At 40.6% G+C, this 17,056-nt stretch overlaps 3 protein-coding genes across 3 annotated transcripts; 1 reads left to right on the plus strand and 2 right to left on the minus strand.

Annotated features, from left to right (window-relative positions):
- On the plus strand, nucleotides 1-3,752 carry LOC105034934 (WRKY transcription factor SUSIBA2; the record flags this gene model as incomplete). The annotated part of the gene is given in 3 exon segments (XM_073249362.1): nucleotides 1-84; nucleotides 176-334; nucleotides 2,906-3,752. Coding segments are annotated over 3 exon segments (820 nt in total), but the record flags the coding sequence as incomplete, so codon positions are not given.
- Nucleotides 3,753-5,359: 1,607 nt separating this feature from the next.
- LOC140854113 (UPF0481 protein At3g47200-like) lies at nucleotides 5,360-5,806 on the minus strand. The gene has a single exon (XM_073249545.1). The coding sequence runs from the start codon at nucleotides 5,804-5,806 to the stop codon at nucleotides 5,360-5,362; it is 447 nt and encodes a 148-aa protein (XP_073105646.1).
- Nucleotides 5,807-5,902: 96 nt separating this feature from the next.
- Nucleotides 5,903-15,275, minus strand: LOC140854114 (uncharacterized). Its single transcript, XM_073249546.1, has 2 exons — nucleotides 15,029-15,275; nucleotides 5,903-6,339 (listed from the first exon to the last, which is right to left on the minus strand). Exons 1-2 carry the CDS (start codon nucleotides 15,273-15,275, stop codon nucleotides 5,903-5,905), a joined length of 684 nt encoding a protein of 227 aa, XP_073105647.1.
- Between the last annotated feature and the right edge of the window lie 1,781 nt (nucleotides 15,276-17,056).

Below are 17,056 nucleotides of genomic sequence, written 5' to 3' on the forward strand. Positions count from 1 at the left end.
TGATGATGTAGAAATTGGAGGTGGACGATCTAGCAATACTGGTGATGAGCTTACTCATGGTGATGATCCAGAGTCAAAGCGCAGGTTCTCTGGGTTACACTTCAATTCAGAAATTACATGTGAGAGACAATGTAATATTGCTATTATATTTTACTTTTCTAATATCTGTAAACAGGAAAATGGATGCCACTATTGTTGATGCTTCTCCAATTGGTAAACCTAACCGTGAACCACGTGTTGTTGTACAAACGTTGAGTGAGGTTGATATATTGGATGATGGTTATCGCTGGCGGAAGTATGGGCAGAAAGTAGTGAAAGGGAATCCAAATCCAAGGTAAATACAAGCTTTAAAGATTTCAGATGTCTTTTCATCTAAACATTTTCTTTCTTCATTACCTAGTTATACTTTTATGAAGTTAGTGTGTACACAAACTTCTGCAAGTATATATGAGGTCTATTGCATGTTCTGAGAAAATTTAAACAGGAAGCTCAGAGATGGTTGCTCCTATAGAAACTAGAAGGTTTCAGAGTTTTGAGCTTGCATAATGCAGCTTCACAAAACAGAAACAAAATATGAGACATGATTAAGCTGTAAGCATTTGATATAGGTTAGGATATTAGTCTAGTGCTCAGTTAACCGGTAATGCTATCCGAATCTTAGTGGAATGTTTTACCTGGATCTTGTAAACAGTATACAATTTGCTATTGGGTCAGATATGGAATCCTGAACGGATATAGAAGTGTATGAGATTTGTTTTCAGATACATACTTAAAATTTGGTGTTATTACATGTGCCACTTGTCTCCTTTAAGGCCCTATAAACTCGCAGTAACATAAAAGATGGCTAGCCATATCAAGCACTTATTCAATAGTTTGCTCTTTTGTCAAGAGAGCTGAGCTTGGGTTATGGCAATAGCTGGAGGGGGGCCACAACTTGACCATGAGTGTTGGTATGCCCCTCCTCTCCCTTTGGTCACCCTGTATTCACTCCTAGGTCTCAACCTGAAATCCACATGCCCAAATTGCTCTAGCTCAACCCTGGTGTTGGTGTTCTCACTGCATGCTTCTCCTTGCCTGTGCTTTTACCACGTCATTATTGGTGCCAACCTCCACCTGCAACTGGTTCCCATGTCCCCTTAATAATTTTCCCTTCAGCTACCATGTCCCACTTCTTTGCCTCCACTTCCGCTGTCACCTCTTTGATCCTTCCACCACCATAGTTGCACTTCCATGGCCATGCACTCCAGCTTCATTTTATGCCTAATTTGCTGGCAGCCTAATGTTTAATGATCAGATTGAATGTGTTGGCTACTTTGGTCACCTTGAGGGTCATAGATGTGCATTCTAAAAATCTCACTCAAATTCTGGATCCTGTTTTGTTGACAAAATGCTCTGAAAGATGGAATTCATCCATATTACAGTCCGTTGACTATATGATGCATTATAAATGTAAGTGAAAATAAGAGCTGGACAGGACACCTTGTACTAGTACTACAAATTGCATTTGAGTTGTTTTGCTTGTTCTGTGCACAATAGTGCGAACTTTTTGCCCTTGTTCTTATATATATATTTTTAAATTATATTTCCAGTGATAATTCGAAGCTTAATGATATGATATGTAGAATGTATTTATGCATGCATGCATGCATGTATATGTATATAAAACTAATGTCTATTTTTGGTACTACATGAGATTGATTATACGAATTAGGGGGTGTATAAGATTGATCCTTGTTTCTTTCAATATTTATAATGGACTAATTTTCTTGGTGGGATTTTTCTTCTTTACTTGTTTGCAATGTTAATGCTAGAAGCTTAGTTTTTAGCGCCATGAGATATTTTTGAAGCCTCATATGACATGGTGATCTGGATAATTGGTTTCTTGTTAGGTAATATTGTTGTTCTTATTAGATGTAACAGAACAGACCTGCATTCTGTTTCTATATGTGATGAAGTTCATTACACAACTGAATATCCACAATTTTACTAAGGAGACAGACAAAATGTTACATTCACTACTGTAGCTTTTTCTCCATCTCGACCATTCTTTTTTATTCTGTTTAAACTCATGCATCTCCCTGGTATTGAGTTACCTCAAATGGGTGCAGCGATTGTACTCTGTATTTTTAATGTTCTGAATGGCCCTGTTGTTTCTCTAAGGTCCAGTTTGGCTGCAGAACTTGTATCCAAGTGATAGGGACAGTTGTTCAATTTGTCCTTCTGAGTCCCATGATAACTCCGCTTTCTGTTTGGATGCACGATGGGTTTATCCTGTAAATATGTAAGATAGCAATTTTGAGAAATCGGATGGATGGCTGCCTTTCCTTTCTCCCTTATCTGTGCCTGACCTGTTCTCCATCTATTGGATGCAGCTTAGCCCAAAAGTGGTGGACCATTTGGCTAACCAGCCTGCATATGGACTGGATGGCCTTGCATGCAATTCATGTCATATGGTTCATAGGGCTGGCAATTATCAAAATTTATACGTGCTACTTGTGTGTGTGTGAGAGAGAGAGAGAGAGAGAGAGAGTGCTTTTTTGAAACTAATATTAAAACATACTTCTTCCAATACCAAATTGGATGACTTAGATTACGCTTGTGGCTAACCTGTATATGGACAAGTTGTGCATTCATGAATGCATTCCATGACCAGATTTCCTCTTTTTTTAGATATTATATTACAAAATTTTGATATAATTAACGAGGACATGCAAATGACATTAAAACATGCAGAATTTCGTGTCAGAGCAAAACATGTTTGTTCGTTCTTACATCATGTTGCTAGCAAATACAAAATCTTAGGCTTGTTTTTTTGCAGAGACCAATGATATTTCTAACCTGTTCTTGATCACAGCATCCTGAATGTTTATTAGGGTTATATGATATTTTCCTGTGTGAATTTCAGAAGTTACTACAAGTGCACAAATGCTGGGTGCCCTGTCAGGAAACATGTGGAGAGGGCGTCGCATGATCCAAAAGCTGTGATAACCACATATGAAGGCAAGCATAACCATGATGTACCTGCTGGAAAGACTGTCAACCATGATACATCCATGCCGATGGTTGCAGATGTTTCCAACAATATAACAACTTGCATGTCAGCAGCTTTCAGTGGTTTTCGGAAGAATTGTGACACGATGGTTATCTCCCAGCAGTACACTCAACCAGAGGGGAGCAACACAGTCAGTCTTGACCTTGGTGTTGGGATCAGTCGGAATCACAGCAATGCAACAACTGCACCGCATCGATCTTCATTAAGAGAGCCAATCCAGAGCCATCAAAACCAATCTATTAGCTCAGAATGTAGTAATGTGCTAATTCAAGGAAACCCATTATCAACTCTGCATGGAAATTTAAGCAGTTGCATCATCTATGGCTCTAGAGAAGGCAAAGATGAAGGCTTTACATTCAAGACTGCACCTATAGATCGTTCATCTGACATCCATTATGCAAGCACAGGAAATTTAGTAATGGGCCCTTAAGACTCTTTACGACACTGGTTGAAGAAATAATCAGGGCTTAAATTTTCTGCGACTACAGATATCAGATGTTCAGGCTCAAAATAAAAGCAGTGGATGTTCTTCGTAGGCGTATCATGTACCATCATATTTATTAACCTACTTCATGTGTAAGAGCAATATCCTGTGAAAGTTCATAGATCGGATCTTATTGTGGGTAATCGGATAAAGTCACCTTGTAATCCTGTGATTGGTGTATAAAACTTTTTGATGAGTTCATGTAAATTTGTCATATACTCGTTTCTCCCTCTTTCTCTAGCTACATTTAACCAAAAGAACAACAAACTTGGTGATTCACTACTGTATGGAAGAATAATATATTAATTTAGAGTACTCCAAAGATACTTCTAGAGGCACTTTATATTCATGAAATAAACCTTTGATTTAATTTCTGTTGGTGTAGAATTCTGTCGACGTCGGAGAAGCTGGAGTTGAGATGATCGCGACCGTCATCGAGACCTGCAAGGAAAGTCTAAATCGAAGTTGGAGGTGCTCCGGCAAGATTTTCCGACGTTCAAGTCAGTACTCTGCTTCAATAGAAATGGAGCATTCAAATGAGATTTTGACAGAGTTTAGAGCTTAGAGAAGAACGTATCCGGGGGTTTCTTTTTATAGACGGAAAGTGTAACTGATTGACAGCGACGTCTGTAACCGCCTGGTAGTGGGCTGTTCAGGGCTACGCGGAGTTTGTTACGAAGAGTAGTGGCGTCAGGGGACCGTTCAAGGTCATATGGAGTTTGTTATGGAGAGTGGAGTGGTGTTCGTTGTCGCGACTTGTCAGAGAGCGGTGGAGCCACATAGAATCCGTTACAGAGAGTGGAGTAGGGTAGTGGCCATTGTCGTGACTTGCCAGAGAGTTCGGACCTGACGGCTGAAGTTCGGCTGGGACGTCTGAAGGAGCGAAATGGCTCTCTGTCTCTGCAATCTAAGAGAGGCTCGGATGTTTTCGAGGTTGCTGACGAGTCCACTGTTGTTGGGTGCCTAGAGCGCTGATGCTACAGACGGGAGTCATCTGCCGTAGAAGCTCGGACGGGGACTGCTTATTGAAGAAGTTCGGCTGAAGTCCGCAATAGAAATTCGAAATAGATCGCTTGCAGTAGAAGTTCAGAGTAGATTGCTTGCAGTAGAAGTTTGGAGTAGAGATCCGGCTGGTGGAGCCCTTCTGTTGTCGAAATTCGTCTGGGATCCATCCACTATAGGAGTTCGGCTGAAATCTGATTCTCGTAGGAGCTCGGATGGAATTCGGAAGGTGGTCGACCGTCGTAGAAACTTGAATGAAATCTGGTTACTATAGAAATCCTGCTGTCGGAGAAGCTCGGACATTGACGAAGTTCGAAAGAAGTTCGGAGTAGAGTCGTTCGTGGCCGGAAGAAGTCTGAAAGAAATTCGGAGAATAGTCGATCACTGTAGAAAATTGGCTGATAGTGAAGCTCAGAAAGTGTTTGGAGCAGTCCGGTAGATGAATGGAGGAGCTCATTGTCGGAGAAGCCCGGATGGCATTATGAAAGCTCGGACGATCGAGAGAGTTCAGAAAGACGCCACACAAGGTCGGAAGTCGGAAAAGCTCTGGAAGGGTCGGTCTTTTACAAACTTCGGTTGGGGATATTTTATACTCAACAATTCTCATTTTCATGACTAAACTCCCATACATGTATGAATGTGAAAGGCGAAGAGACAAACAAGGCTTTAGAACTTCATGAACTTGTATTTACCCATGATTAATTATTATAAAAATCTGGTTTATATTTCAACAACAAAATCCATCAAAACAAAAGAAAGAATCATCAAGCATCAAAGAATTTAAGAGGCACTCAGTTTATGGCAAGAGATCACTGAAGCCATCACATATGATAATAGCTAAGGGCAGAATAGTAGGCCTGTATGAAGCCGAGAAAGAGGAGGAGAGCAGCGGCCACCACCGACATGGCCAACCATGGACTGCCGCAATAATTGAGCTTTAAATCAGCAAACATCCTCTTCCACTTGTTCCATTTGCTGTTGTAATATTTATTAGCGTCAAAAAGTACGTCATCCAAATATGTCGACTTACGAACTTCGGCCATTAGACTCAATCTACTGAAGAAATAGGCCGGATCCCTGGGTAGCCTGATCAGCAGAATCCTACTGCTTTCAAGCAGATTCACATCATTTTCTGTGTTTATGAGGCAGTCCATGAATGCATAGGATGTGACGCAAGGTTCGATTTCTGGGCAACATTGCTCAAAGGCGATGGGATTACTGAGGAATGTATTGATGTCATCATTGATTTTCAAGCACGGGATCTTCATCACCCCGTTGTGGAATTTTATATCTAGGAAGCTGTGCCCGGCATTCATCTTGAACTCCACAGCAGATCGATTCTGGAGCTCTGTCGCTCTAGGCACCTACATTGGAATTTCACTGATGTCTCTGACCTTGTTTGGATCCTGCTGTGCTTCTGGATGCTCAGCAGGATACAGAGACAAGCGAAACAGGTCCAACAAATGAAAGACTTCCTCGTGGATAGAGAGATGCCGATTCCCCAACAAAAAGCGACGACGAAAGGTAGCGGTGGCAAAAGTAACGAAAGTGTCAATGGAAGTCCCAGCGACGTCAGCGTGTTCATTGATCCCATGGTATAGTTGCAATAAGACGAAGAAAGGAATCTGGTTCTCGAGCATCAGCAAGTCGAGCATGATTTGTTCTAACGGCCATTCCTCGTCGGTGAACGGGTAAGCAAGCAAATAGAAAGCATAAAAAATGAAGAAGCTATCGAGCGGTAACATCTCCAAAAAGCTTTGGCTGTCCATGGACACGTCTTCTGAGTAGTACCTGCGAGCCTCTTTGTTATAGCCCAAAAAAAAAAAAAACCCAGCCCAAACAAAGCCCAGCCCAGCAAACCTAGTCCAAAAAAAAAAAAAAAAAAAAAAACAGGGGAATCAAAAACTGGGGAAGAAGACTCCCGATAGGAGTCTTCTTCTCCGGCGAGACCGGGCAAAATCAGGACTCCTAGGAACCCTCGGAGTCCTAGAGTTCCCTATAAGAAGACCCCCTCCCCTTGAGACCGAACATCGGCCTCCTCCCTCTCTCTTTCTCTCCGATTTTCTCGAATTAGAGCCGCGGACACCGCTTTGTCTTCGCCGTGACTGCTCTCCGACGAAGTCACCGGAGGTCAAGGTAAGCCTTCCTCCTTTTCCTCCCTTCCTTCCTCTTCCTCCCATGCCTTGTGCGCGGCTGCCGGCGACGAGCGTCGCCGATTTTCGATCGGAAAAAAGACTCTGTTTTTGGACCTCTTTTTCCTTGAATTTTCCGGCGCCGGCGATCGTAATCGACCGCCGGCCACGCTCCTTCGTGACCGGGGGAGTGGCCCCCGTCTGCCGCCGGCCTCCGCCGCGGTGGCCGTGGCCTGAACGGCCCGCCAAAAGGAGGGGACACCGTCCCCTGTTCCGGTGCGGGAAGAGCCAAGAAGAAGAAGAAGAAGAAAAAAAGAAAAGAAAAGAAAAAGAAAAGAAAAGAAGAAAAAGAAGAAAAGAAAAGAAAAGAAAAAGAAGAAAAAGAAGAAAAAAAAAGAGAAAAAGAAAAGAAAAGAAAAGAAAAGAAAATAATAATAATAATAATAAAAATAAAATATATATATATATTTATATATATATATATGAACAAATAAATAAATAAATAAATAAATAAATAAATAATAAAATAAAATAAAATAAAAGAAAATGATGAGAGAGAGAGAGTTTCTCTCTCTTCTTTCAGTCTGAACCCTGACTTCTCTCTCTGGAATTGGACTTTCTCTCTCTACTTTCTCTCTCTAGAATTTTCTCTCTCTAAGATATTTCTCTCTCTTGATGGATTTCTCTCTCTCTAAAGTTATTTCCTCTAGGATTAGCATAGTGGAAGGCTTCATCTGATGATTTTGATCGAGTTTAGGGAAGAGTCTGATTTTAAGTGAGGTTTTGATTTTGGGATTTGTTAAATTTAATTTTGAATTAAAATTAATATAAAAATATAATTTTGGATAATAGGCACGGAAGAATCTCCTAGAAGTTAGTCGATCTGTTCATTCAGTGCTTCGTGAAAGGTAAGTAATGAATCATCTTCTCGAGATATTCCATATTTATTCTGAAAATAAATAATTATTATCTGAAATTATGCATGATTTATGAAATTATGTTTTGAAAGAAAAGTGCTTTTGAAATATTTTGGTATGTCGATTTATGCACATGTTCAGTGAAATATTTATGATATAAAGTATTTTGATACAGATCGGATTTATGTTCTCAGCCTAACTATGTTTCAGTGGGCCCCGCCAATGGGGATTATACGTTGGTACTCAGTGGACCCTGCCAGTGGGGGTTGTGCGCTGTGTTTGTGGACCCTGCCAGTGGGGGTTGTGCGCTGGTATTTGTGGACCCTGCCAGTGGGGGTTGTGCGCTGGTATTCTGTGGACCCCGCCAATGGGGGTTAAACGTTGGTCATAGTTAAGGCTGTTGAGTTACGAGTGTTTTGAATCGAATCGGATTTATGATTATATTATATGTGAATATTTGAAAATATTTGATTTGTATTAAATCAGTATGAAATATATTTTTATGTTTATTTGCAGCATTATTCTTGAAAATTATATAATATCTAAAATATCTGGTAGAGATACTTGTTACTTACTGGGCTGTCTAGCTCATTACTTTTCTTTCTATTTTTCAGATTCAGATAATTAATTTCGAGCGTGGGAAGAAATATCGGGACAGAGCTTTTAGAGGCGAGATTTAGCATTGTCAACTTCATTGAACCTAGACCTATTGTTTTATTTTTAGCAAAAAAATTTATTGGATGTTACCATGCCTCCCCGTAGAATGACAAGAACTACTCAAAGAATTGCAAGAGAGACATCACAACCATAGGATGGTAGCACTCCCCATCTGACCAGTGGCACCCCTCAGGAGGAGAGAGTCGTAGATCCTAATGGGAGTGCTTCGAGAGCACGTCAGGAACCAGATATGGCTCAGTTAATGCAGACTCTAATCAGGATGGTACAAGCGCAACAACAAATACAACAGCAAATATTTGAACAACAGCAGATACAACGAGATACACAACAACATCAGCATCCACCACCACAACATGGAGAGCAACCAGTACAACGGAACAACATTTCAGAATTTAAAAAGCTTGCCCCTCCAGCTTTCAAGGGGACTACTGAACCTTTGAAAGTTGATAACTGGATAATGGAGATGGAGAAGGCTTTCGCTGTCCAAGAGTGTCTTGATGAAGAAAAGATTCGATATGCAGCTTATTTACTACAAGGAGAAGCATACAACTGGTGTCAGCAACTACAGCTCAAGCATGAACAAGACGGCGAAATACTTACCTGGGAAAGATTTCGAATTGCATTCTATGATCAGTATTTTCCTCGGAGTATAAGGATCCAGAAAGAGCATGAGTTTATTTATTTGAAGCAAAAGGGTATGAGTGTGACTGAATATGAAGCAAAATTTACAGAGTTAGCAAAATTTGCTCCGAGATTAGTGGATAATGAGCAAGAATGTGTTCACAAGTTTGAGATGGGACTGAGAACTGAGATTCGAAAACAAGTGGTTCCATATGAATTGATAACTTATGCAGATGTGGTAAACAAAGCACTGATAATTGAAAGGGAAGTCAATGAAGAACGCATGGAGAGGGAAAGAAGGCAAAGAAAGCGAGCAAAATCAAATGATACACAAGGGCAGAATAATAAAAACATCAAAAGATCAGCTAAGGGAGCAGTAGACAATAAGACTCAACAGATTGATGGTGAGCCGTGCTCCAGATGTGGCAAAAATCATGCAGACAAGGATTGCTATTGAAATACAAGTGTTTGCTTCAAATGTGATCAAAAGGATCATAAAATTTCTAGCTGCCCGCTAAATACTGAAAATCAAGTTGGCCAAAGAACTTATGAAGGACAACATAAGGGTGGTGGACAGATTCCTAAAAATCAGGGAAGAATGTATGCGCTTACTCAACAAAATGCACAGGCTTCCAACACACTGGTGACAGGTATGAAAAATTTCGAGGACGAAATTTTTTTTTAGGGGTGAAGAATGTTATAGCCCAAAAAAAAAAAAACCCAGCCCAAACAAAGCTCATCCCAGTAGACCTAGCCCCCAAAAAAAAAAAAAAAAATAGGGGAATCAAAAATCGGGAAGAAGACTCCCGATAGGAGTCTTCTTCTCCGGCGAGACCGGGCAAAATCAGGACTCCTAGGAACCCTCGGAGTCCTAGAGTTCCCTATAAGAAGACCCCCTCCCCCTTGAGACCGAACATCGGCCTCCTCCCTCTCTCTTTCTCTCCGATTTTCTCGAATTAGAGCCGCGGACACCGCTTTGTCTTCGCCGTGACTGCTCTCCGACGAAGTCACCGGAGGTCAAGGTAAGCCTTCCTCCTTTTCCTCCCTTCCTTCCTCTTCCTCCCATGCCTTGTGCGCGGCTGCCGGCGACGAGCGTCGCCGATTTTCGGTCGGAAAAAAGACTCTGTTTTTGGACCTCTTTTTCCTTGAATTTTCCAGCGCCGGCGATCGTAATCGACCGCCGGCCACGCTCCTTCGTGACCGGGGGAGTGGCCCCCGTCTGCCGCCGGCTCCGCCGCGGTGGCCGTGGCCTGAACGGCCCGCCAAAAGGAGGGGACACCGTCCCCTGTTCCGGTGCGGGAAGAGCCAAGAAGAAGAAGAAGAAGAAAAAAAGAAAAGAAAAGAAAAAGAAAAGAAAAGAAGAAAAAGAAGAAAAGAAAAGAAAAGAAAAAGAAGAAAAAGAAGAAAAAAAAAAGAGAAAAAGAAAAGAAAAGAAAAGAAAAGAAAAGAAAATAATAATAATAATAATAAAAATATATATATATATATATATTTATATATATATATATGAACAAATAAATAAATAAATAAATAAATAAATAAATAATAAAATAAAATAAAATAAAAGAAAATGATGAGAGAGAGAGAGTTTCTCTCTCTTCTTTCAGTCTGAACCCTGACTTCTCTCTCTGGAATTGGACTTTCTCTCTCTACTTTCTCTCTCTAGAATTTTCTCTCTCTAAGATATTTCTCTCTCTTGATGGATTTCTCTCTCTCTAAAGTTATTTCCTCTAGGATTAGCATAGTGGAAGGCTTCATCTGATGATTTTGATCGAGTTTAGGGAAGAGTCTGATTTTAAGTGAGGTTTTGATTTTGGGATTTGTTAAATTTAATTTTGAATTAAAATTAATGTAAAAATATAATTTTGGATAATAGGCACGGAAGAATCTCCTAGAAGTTAGTCGATCTGTTCATTCAGTGCTTCGTGAAAGGTAAGTAATGAATCATCTTCTCGAGATATTCCATATTTATTCTGAAAATAAATAATTATTATCTGAAATTATGCATGATTTATGAAATTATGTTTTGAAAGAAAAGTGCTTTTGAAATATTTTGGTATGTCGATTTATGCACATGTTCAGTGAAATATTTATGATATAAAGTATTTTGATACAGATCGGATTTATGTTCTCAGCCTAACTATGTTTCAGTGGGCCCCGCCAATGGGGATTATACGTTGGTACTCAGTGGACCCTGCCAGTGGGGGTTGTGCGCTGTGTTTGTGGACCCTGCCAGTGGGGGTTGTGCGCTGGTATTTGTGGACCCTGCCAGTGGGGGTTGTGCGCTGGTATTCTGTGGACCCCGCCAATGGGGGTTAAACGTTGGTCATAGTTAAGGCTGTTGAGTTACGAGTGTTTTGAATCGAATCGGATTTATGATTATATTATATGTGAATATTTGAAAATATTTGATTTGTATTAAATCAGCATGAAATATATTTTTATGTTTATTTGCAGCATTATTCTTGAAAATTATATAATATCTAAAATATCTGGTAGAGATACTTGTTATTTACTGGGCTGTCTAGCTCATTACTTTTCTTTCTATTTTTCAGATTCAGATAATTAATTTCGAGCGTGGGAAGAAATGTCGGGACAGAGCTTTTAGAGGCGAGATTTAGCATTGTCAACTTCATTGAACCTAGACCTATTGTTTTATTTTTAGCAAAAAAATTTATTGGATGTTACCATGCCTCCCCGTAGAATGACAAGAACTACTCAAGGAATTGCAAGAGAGACATCACAACCATAGGATGGTAGCACTCCCCATCTGACCAGTGGCACCCCTCAGGAGGAGAGAGTCGTAGATCCTAATGGGAGTGCTTCGAGAGCACGTCAGGAACCAGATATGGCTCAGTTAATGCAGACTCTAATCAGGATGGTACAAGCGCAACAACAAATACAACAGCAAATATTTGAACAACAGCAGATACAACGAGATACACAACAACATCAGCATCCACCACCACAACATGGAGAGCAACCAGTACAACGGAACAACATTTCAGAATTTAAAAAGCTTGCCCCTCCAGCTTTCAAGGGGACTACTGAACCTTTGAAAGTTGATAACTGGATAATGGAGATGGAGAAGGCTTTCGCTGTCCAAGAGTGTCTTGATGAAGAAAAGATTCGATATGCAGCTTATTTACTACAAGGAGAAGCATACAACTGGTGTCAGCAACTACAGCTCAAGCATGAACAAGACGGCGAAATACTTACCTGGGAAAGATTTCGAATTGCATTCTATGATCAGTATTTTCCTCGGAGTATAAGGATCCAGAAAGAGCATGAGTTTATTTATTTGAAGCAAAAGGGTATGAGTGTGACTGAATATGAAGCAAAATTTACAGAGTTAGCAAAATTTGCTCCGAGATTAGTGGATAATGAGCAAGAACGTGTTCACAAGTTTGAGATGGGACTGAGAACTGAGATTCGAAAACAAGTGGTTCCATATGAATTGATAACTTATGCAGATGTGGTAAACAAAGCACTGATAATTGAAAGGGAAGTCAATGAAGAACGCATGGAGAGGGAAAGAAGGCAAAGAAAGCGAGCAAAATCAAATGATACACAAGGGCAGAATAATAAAAACATCAAAAGATCAGCTAAGGGAGCAGTAGACAATAAGACTCAACAGATTGATGGTGAGCCGTGCTCCAGATGTGGCAAAAATCATGCAGACAAGGATTGCTATTGAAATACAAGTGTTTGCTTCAAATGTGATCAAAAGGATCATAAAATTTCTAGCTGCCCGCTAAATACTGAAAATCAAGTTGGCCAAAGAACTTATGAAGGACAACATAAGGGTGGTGGACAGATTCCTAAAAATCAGGGAAGAATGTATGCGCTTACTCAACAAAATGCACAGGCTTCCAACACACTGGTGACAGGTATGAAAAATTTCGAGGACGAAATTTCTTTTTAGGGGTGAAGAATGTTATAGCCCAAAAAAAAAAAAAACCCAGCCCAAACAAAGCTCATCCCAGTAGACCTAGCCCCAAAAAAAAAAAAAAAAAATAGGGGAATCAAAAATCGGGAAGAAGACTCCCGATAGGAGTCTTCTTCTCCGGCGAGACCGGGCAAAATCAGGACTCCTAGGAACCCTCGGAGTCCTAGAGTTCCCTATAAGAAGACCCCCTCCCCCTTGAGACCGAACATCGGCCTCCTCCCTCTCTCTTTCTCTCCGATTTTCTCGAATTAGAGCCACGGACACCGCTTTGTCTTCGCCGTGACTGCTCTCCGACGAAGTCACCGGAGGTCAAGGTAAGCCTTCCTCCTTTTCCTCCCTTCCTTCCTCTTCCTCCCATGCCTTGTGTGCGGCTGCCGGCGACGAGCGTCGCCGATTTTCGGTCGGAAAAAAGACTCTGTTTTTGGACCTCTTTTTCCTTGAATTTTCCGGCGCCGGCGATCGTAATCGACCGCCGGCCACGCTCCTTCGTGACCGGGGGAGTGGCCCCGTCTGCCGTCGGCCTCCGCCGCGGCGGCCGTGGCCTGAACGGCCCGGCAAAAGGAGGGGACACCGTCCCCTGTTCCGGCGCGGGAAGAGCCAAGAAGAAGAAGAAGAAAAAAAGAAAAGAAAAGAAAAAAAAAAGAAAAGAAGAAAAAGAAGAAAAGAAAAGAAAAGAAAAAGAAGAAAAAGAAGAAAAAAAAAGAGAAAAAGAAAAGAAAAGAAAATAATAATAATAATAATAATAATATATATATATATATATATTTATATATATATATATATGAACAAATAAATAAATAAATAAATAAAGAAATAATAAAATAAAATAAAATAAAAGAAAATGATGAGAGAGAGAGTTTCTCTCTCTTCTTTCAGTCTGAACCCTGACTTCTCTCTCTGGAATTGGACTTTCTCTCTCTAAAATTTTCTCTCTCTAGGATATTTCTCTCTCTTGATGGATTCTCTCTCTCTAAAGTTATTTCCTCTAGGATTAGCGTAGTGGAAGGCTTCATCTGATGATTTTGATCGAGTTTAGGGAAGAGTCTGATTTTAAGTGAGGTTTTGATTTTGGGATTTGTTAAATTTAATTTTGAATTAAAATTAATGTAAAAATATAATTTTGGATAATAGGCACGGAAGAATCTCCTAGAAGTTAGTCGATCCGTTCATTCAGTGCTTCGTGAAAGGTAAGTAATGAATCATCTTCTCGAGATATTCCATATTTATTCTGAAAATAAATAATTATTGTCTGAAATTATGCATGATTTATGAAATTATGTTTTGAAAGAAAAGTGCTTTTGAAATATTTTGGTATGTCGATTTATGCACATGTTCAGTGAAATATTTATGATATAAAGTGTTTTGATACAGATCGAATTTATGCTCTTAGCCTAACTATGTTTCAGTGGGCCCCGCCAATGGAGATTATACGTTGGTACTCAGTGGACCCTACCAGTGGGGATTGTGCGCTGGTGTTTGTGGACCTTGCCAGTGGGGGTTGTGCGCTGGTATTTGTGGACCCTGCCAGTGGGGATTGTGCGCTGGTATTCTATGGACCCCGCCAATGGGGGTTAAACGTTGGTCATAGTCAAGGCTATTGAGTTACGAGTATTTTGAATCGAATCGGATTTATGATTATATTATATGTGAATATTTGAAAATATTTGATTTGTATTAAATCAGCATGAAATATATTTTTATGTTTATTTGCAGCATTATTCTTGAAAATTATATAATATCTGAAATATCTGGTAGAGATACTTGTTACTTACTGGGCTGTCTAGCTCATTACTTTTCTTTCTATTTTTCAGATTCAGATAATTAATTTTGAGCGTGGGAAGAAATATTGGGACAGAGCTTTTAGAGGCGAGATTTAGCAATGTCAACTTCATTGAACCTAAACCTATTGTTTTATTTTTAGCAAAAAATTTTATTGGATGTAAGATATTTATTTTAATTACTTGAATTAGAGTTGAATAATAAATATTTGAATTTATTTCGCTGTGATGCATTGATATCGTGATGAAATGCCTTGCATGCTTATGGAGAGAGTTCTTCATAAGTATACGGCGGTTGCCGCGATCCTCGATTCACAATCTCGGATCGGAGGTGTGACACTTTTCTTCCCTCAAAACTCATATCATGTAGCCATTTTTTGAGGTCGAATAATAAATAACAGAAGATGAAGAAAACCACGGTTGCCCACTTGTTTTCGTCCTTGAACAACAGCTTGGAATTGCCCGTGGTAGGGGCTGATGGCGACCACCTTCGGCTGGTAATGCTCGGGGCTTTCTCGCTGGATTCTTTCGGGGACCTTGAATATTTTGTGTGATTTCCACATCTGCTCCACCCCAAATGTCTTGGCGGCGTATTTTTTCTTCTCAATCTTTATGATCCATGCGTCATTTTTGTCAGGGCTGGTGATTTGGCTTTCGTCCATGATTTCTACCTTCCTTATTCCTCTTGCCGGCCGGACAGAGAGAGGCAGAGAGAGCTACCGAAGCAGTGGCAGGGAAGGCACTTGTTCTTCTTTTGATCTAGCAATAATTGTTGATGGAGGGCAAGTTCAGTGACGGTAGATGTATATCTAACTGCAAGGAGTACCCATCTCACTATATAGTTCCATGAAGATGAAAGGGATCTGGTTCTCCGGTATCTGCAAGTCATGTATGATTTGTTGGGACGCCATTCCATGTTCCTTTCCGTTTAAATAACCGTGAGAGCCATCAAGCAGTAAAACCATCCCACTGTATAGTTGGACGTCGAATAAAGTGAAAGTATGATTTGTCGTGACGGCGCCATTCCATGTTCCTTTCCGTGTAAACACCCTTGAGAGCCTCCACCCAATAAATAAATAAAAAGTCACTCTTGAGAGCCAGCGAAAGGAAGCAGCCACCGAGCAGTGTGTTGTATCTTCCGTGCGAAAGAAGGATCCGGCTTCCTTTGCTAAAGAGACTGAGGCATGCCCATAGGATTTTTTCTATCTCTTGAGAGCTTTCTCTTCCGAAGTTTATTAAAATTAGTACTTCGATGGAAGAAGCAGAACTAATTTTGTTATTCATAGGTCTGATGATAGACATTTAGCAGTTAATGACTCTCATCTCTTTGAGTCTTTTATTTTCGATGCAGAGCTTTATACTGAGCGGGGGTCAATGTTGCCAGACAGCATCTTCATGCGGAGCGAATCTTCCTTGAAGGTGATTCTACCACTATTATTACTTGGCTTCAGGAGGATGCTAGGCAGTCCGAACGGCATTCTCTTATCTAAGATGTCTAGACCTCTCTTTATCATGCTGCTGCAGTCAGAGTCCAGCATGTTTATCGAGAGGCTAATACTGCAGCAGACTGGATGACAGCTTTTGTTGCTGACCACTCTGACGACTGGATCTGGAGATAGAGTAAGGACTGCCCATTGGGCTTAATTGAAATGCACATACTTTACTTATTTAACGGCCCTGCTAAACAGGTTGAAATTGTAATACCCCAATCTAGATTGAACCCACTGCAAAAATTTTAAAGCAGTGGAAAAAGAAAAAAAGATCAACACGTGCTGGTTGGAAAGAACTGGACTCCCAGCGGGAGTCTGTTCCTTATGGATTCCCGACTCAAATTGGAAGTCGGGGAGAACTCGGACTCTTCCCCCACTTTAAAAGGAGGACAAGCCTCCCTTCGAACCTCCACTGCTTCGATCACCGTTCATCGTCGGAAAACTCCTCTTCCACTCCCTATTTTTTTTCACTTTTTCTGTTCTCAGTTTGGAATCCTTGTGACGATGAATTTCGTGGCCCAAAACATCACCAAAAGTAAGGTAATCTATCAAAGAACCCTTTCTTTAATTTCTTCTTAGAATTTAGCCAGATATTTTGGAGTTTTATCTACTGATTTTTGGAGAAGAAAATTAGATTCTGAAACCCCTATTTCAGCTGTCCATGTGCTTGGGCTTTCCCAGCACCATTTAGCACCATCCATTGCCAGCGAGCTCCGATCGGAGAGTCATGGTTGCGCCGCCCTGGGTTGAACCCCCTCTCGCCCGTTTCGGACGAGATTTCCATGGGAATCTAGGAGGAGATGAAGGGGAACACAGTCCCCCATTCTACTGAACCAAGAGGAGAAGAAAAGAGGAAGGAAAAGAAAAGAAAGAAAAAAAAGAAGAAAGAAGGAAAAGAAAAAAAAAGGAAAAAAAAGGAGAGTGATTCTCTCTCATCTCTCTCTAGACTTCTA

The sequence above is a fragment of the Elaeis guineensis genome, chromosome 15 (assembly GCF_000442705.2).
Source record: "Elaeis guineensis isolate ETL-2024a chromosome 15, EG11, whole genome shotgun sequence".
NCBI classification, from domain to species: domain Eukaryota; kingdom Viridiplantae; phylum Streptophyta; class Magnoliopsida; order Arecales; family Arecaceae; genus Elaeis; species Elaeis guineensis.

Bases quoted from the DNA above. Each gene is read 5' to 3' on its own strand.
- LOC140854113 (XM_073249545.1), bottom strand. From the start codon at position 5,806: ATGAAGATCCCGTGCTTGAAAATCAATGATGACATCAATACATTCCTC.
- LOC140854114 (XM_073249546.1), bottom strand. From the start codon at position 15,275: ATGGACGAAAGCCAAATCACCAGCCCTGACAAAAATGACGCATGGATC. The intron at 6,340-15,028 runs GTTTTCTTCATC...GCTATAACAAAG, and splicing joins AAAACAAGTGGGCAACCGTG to AGGCTCGCAGGTACTACTCA.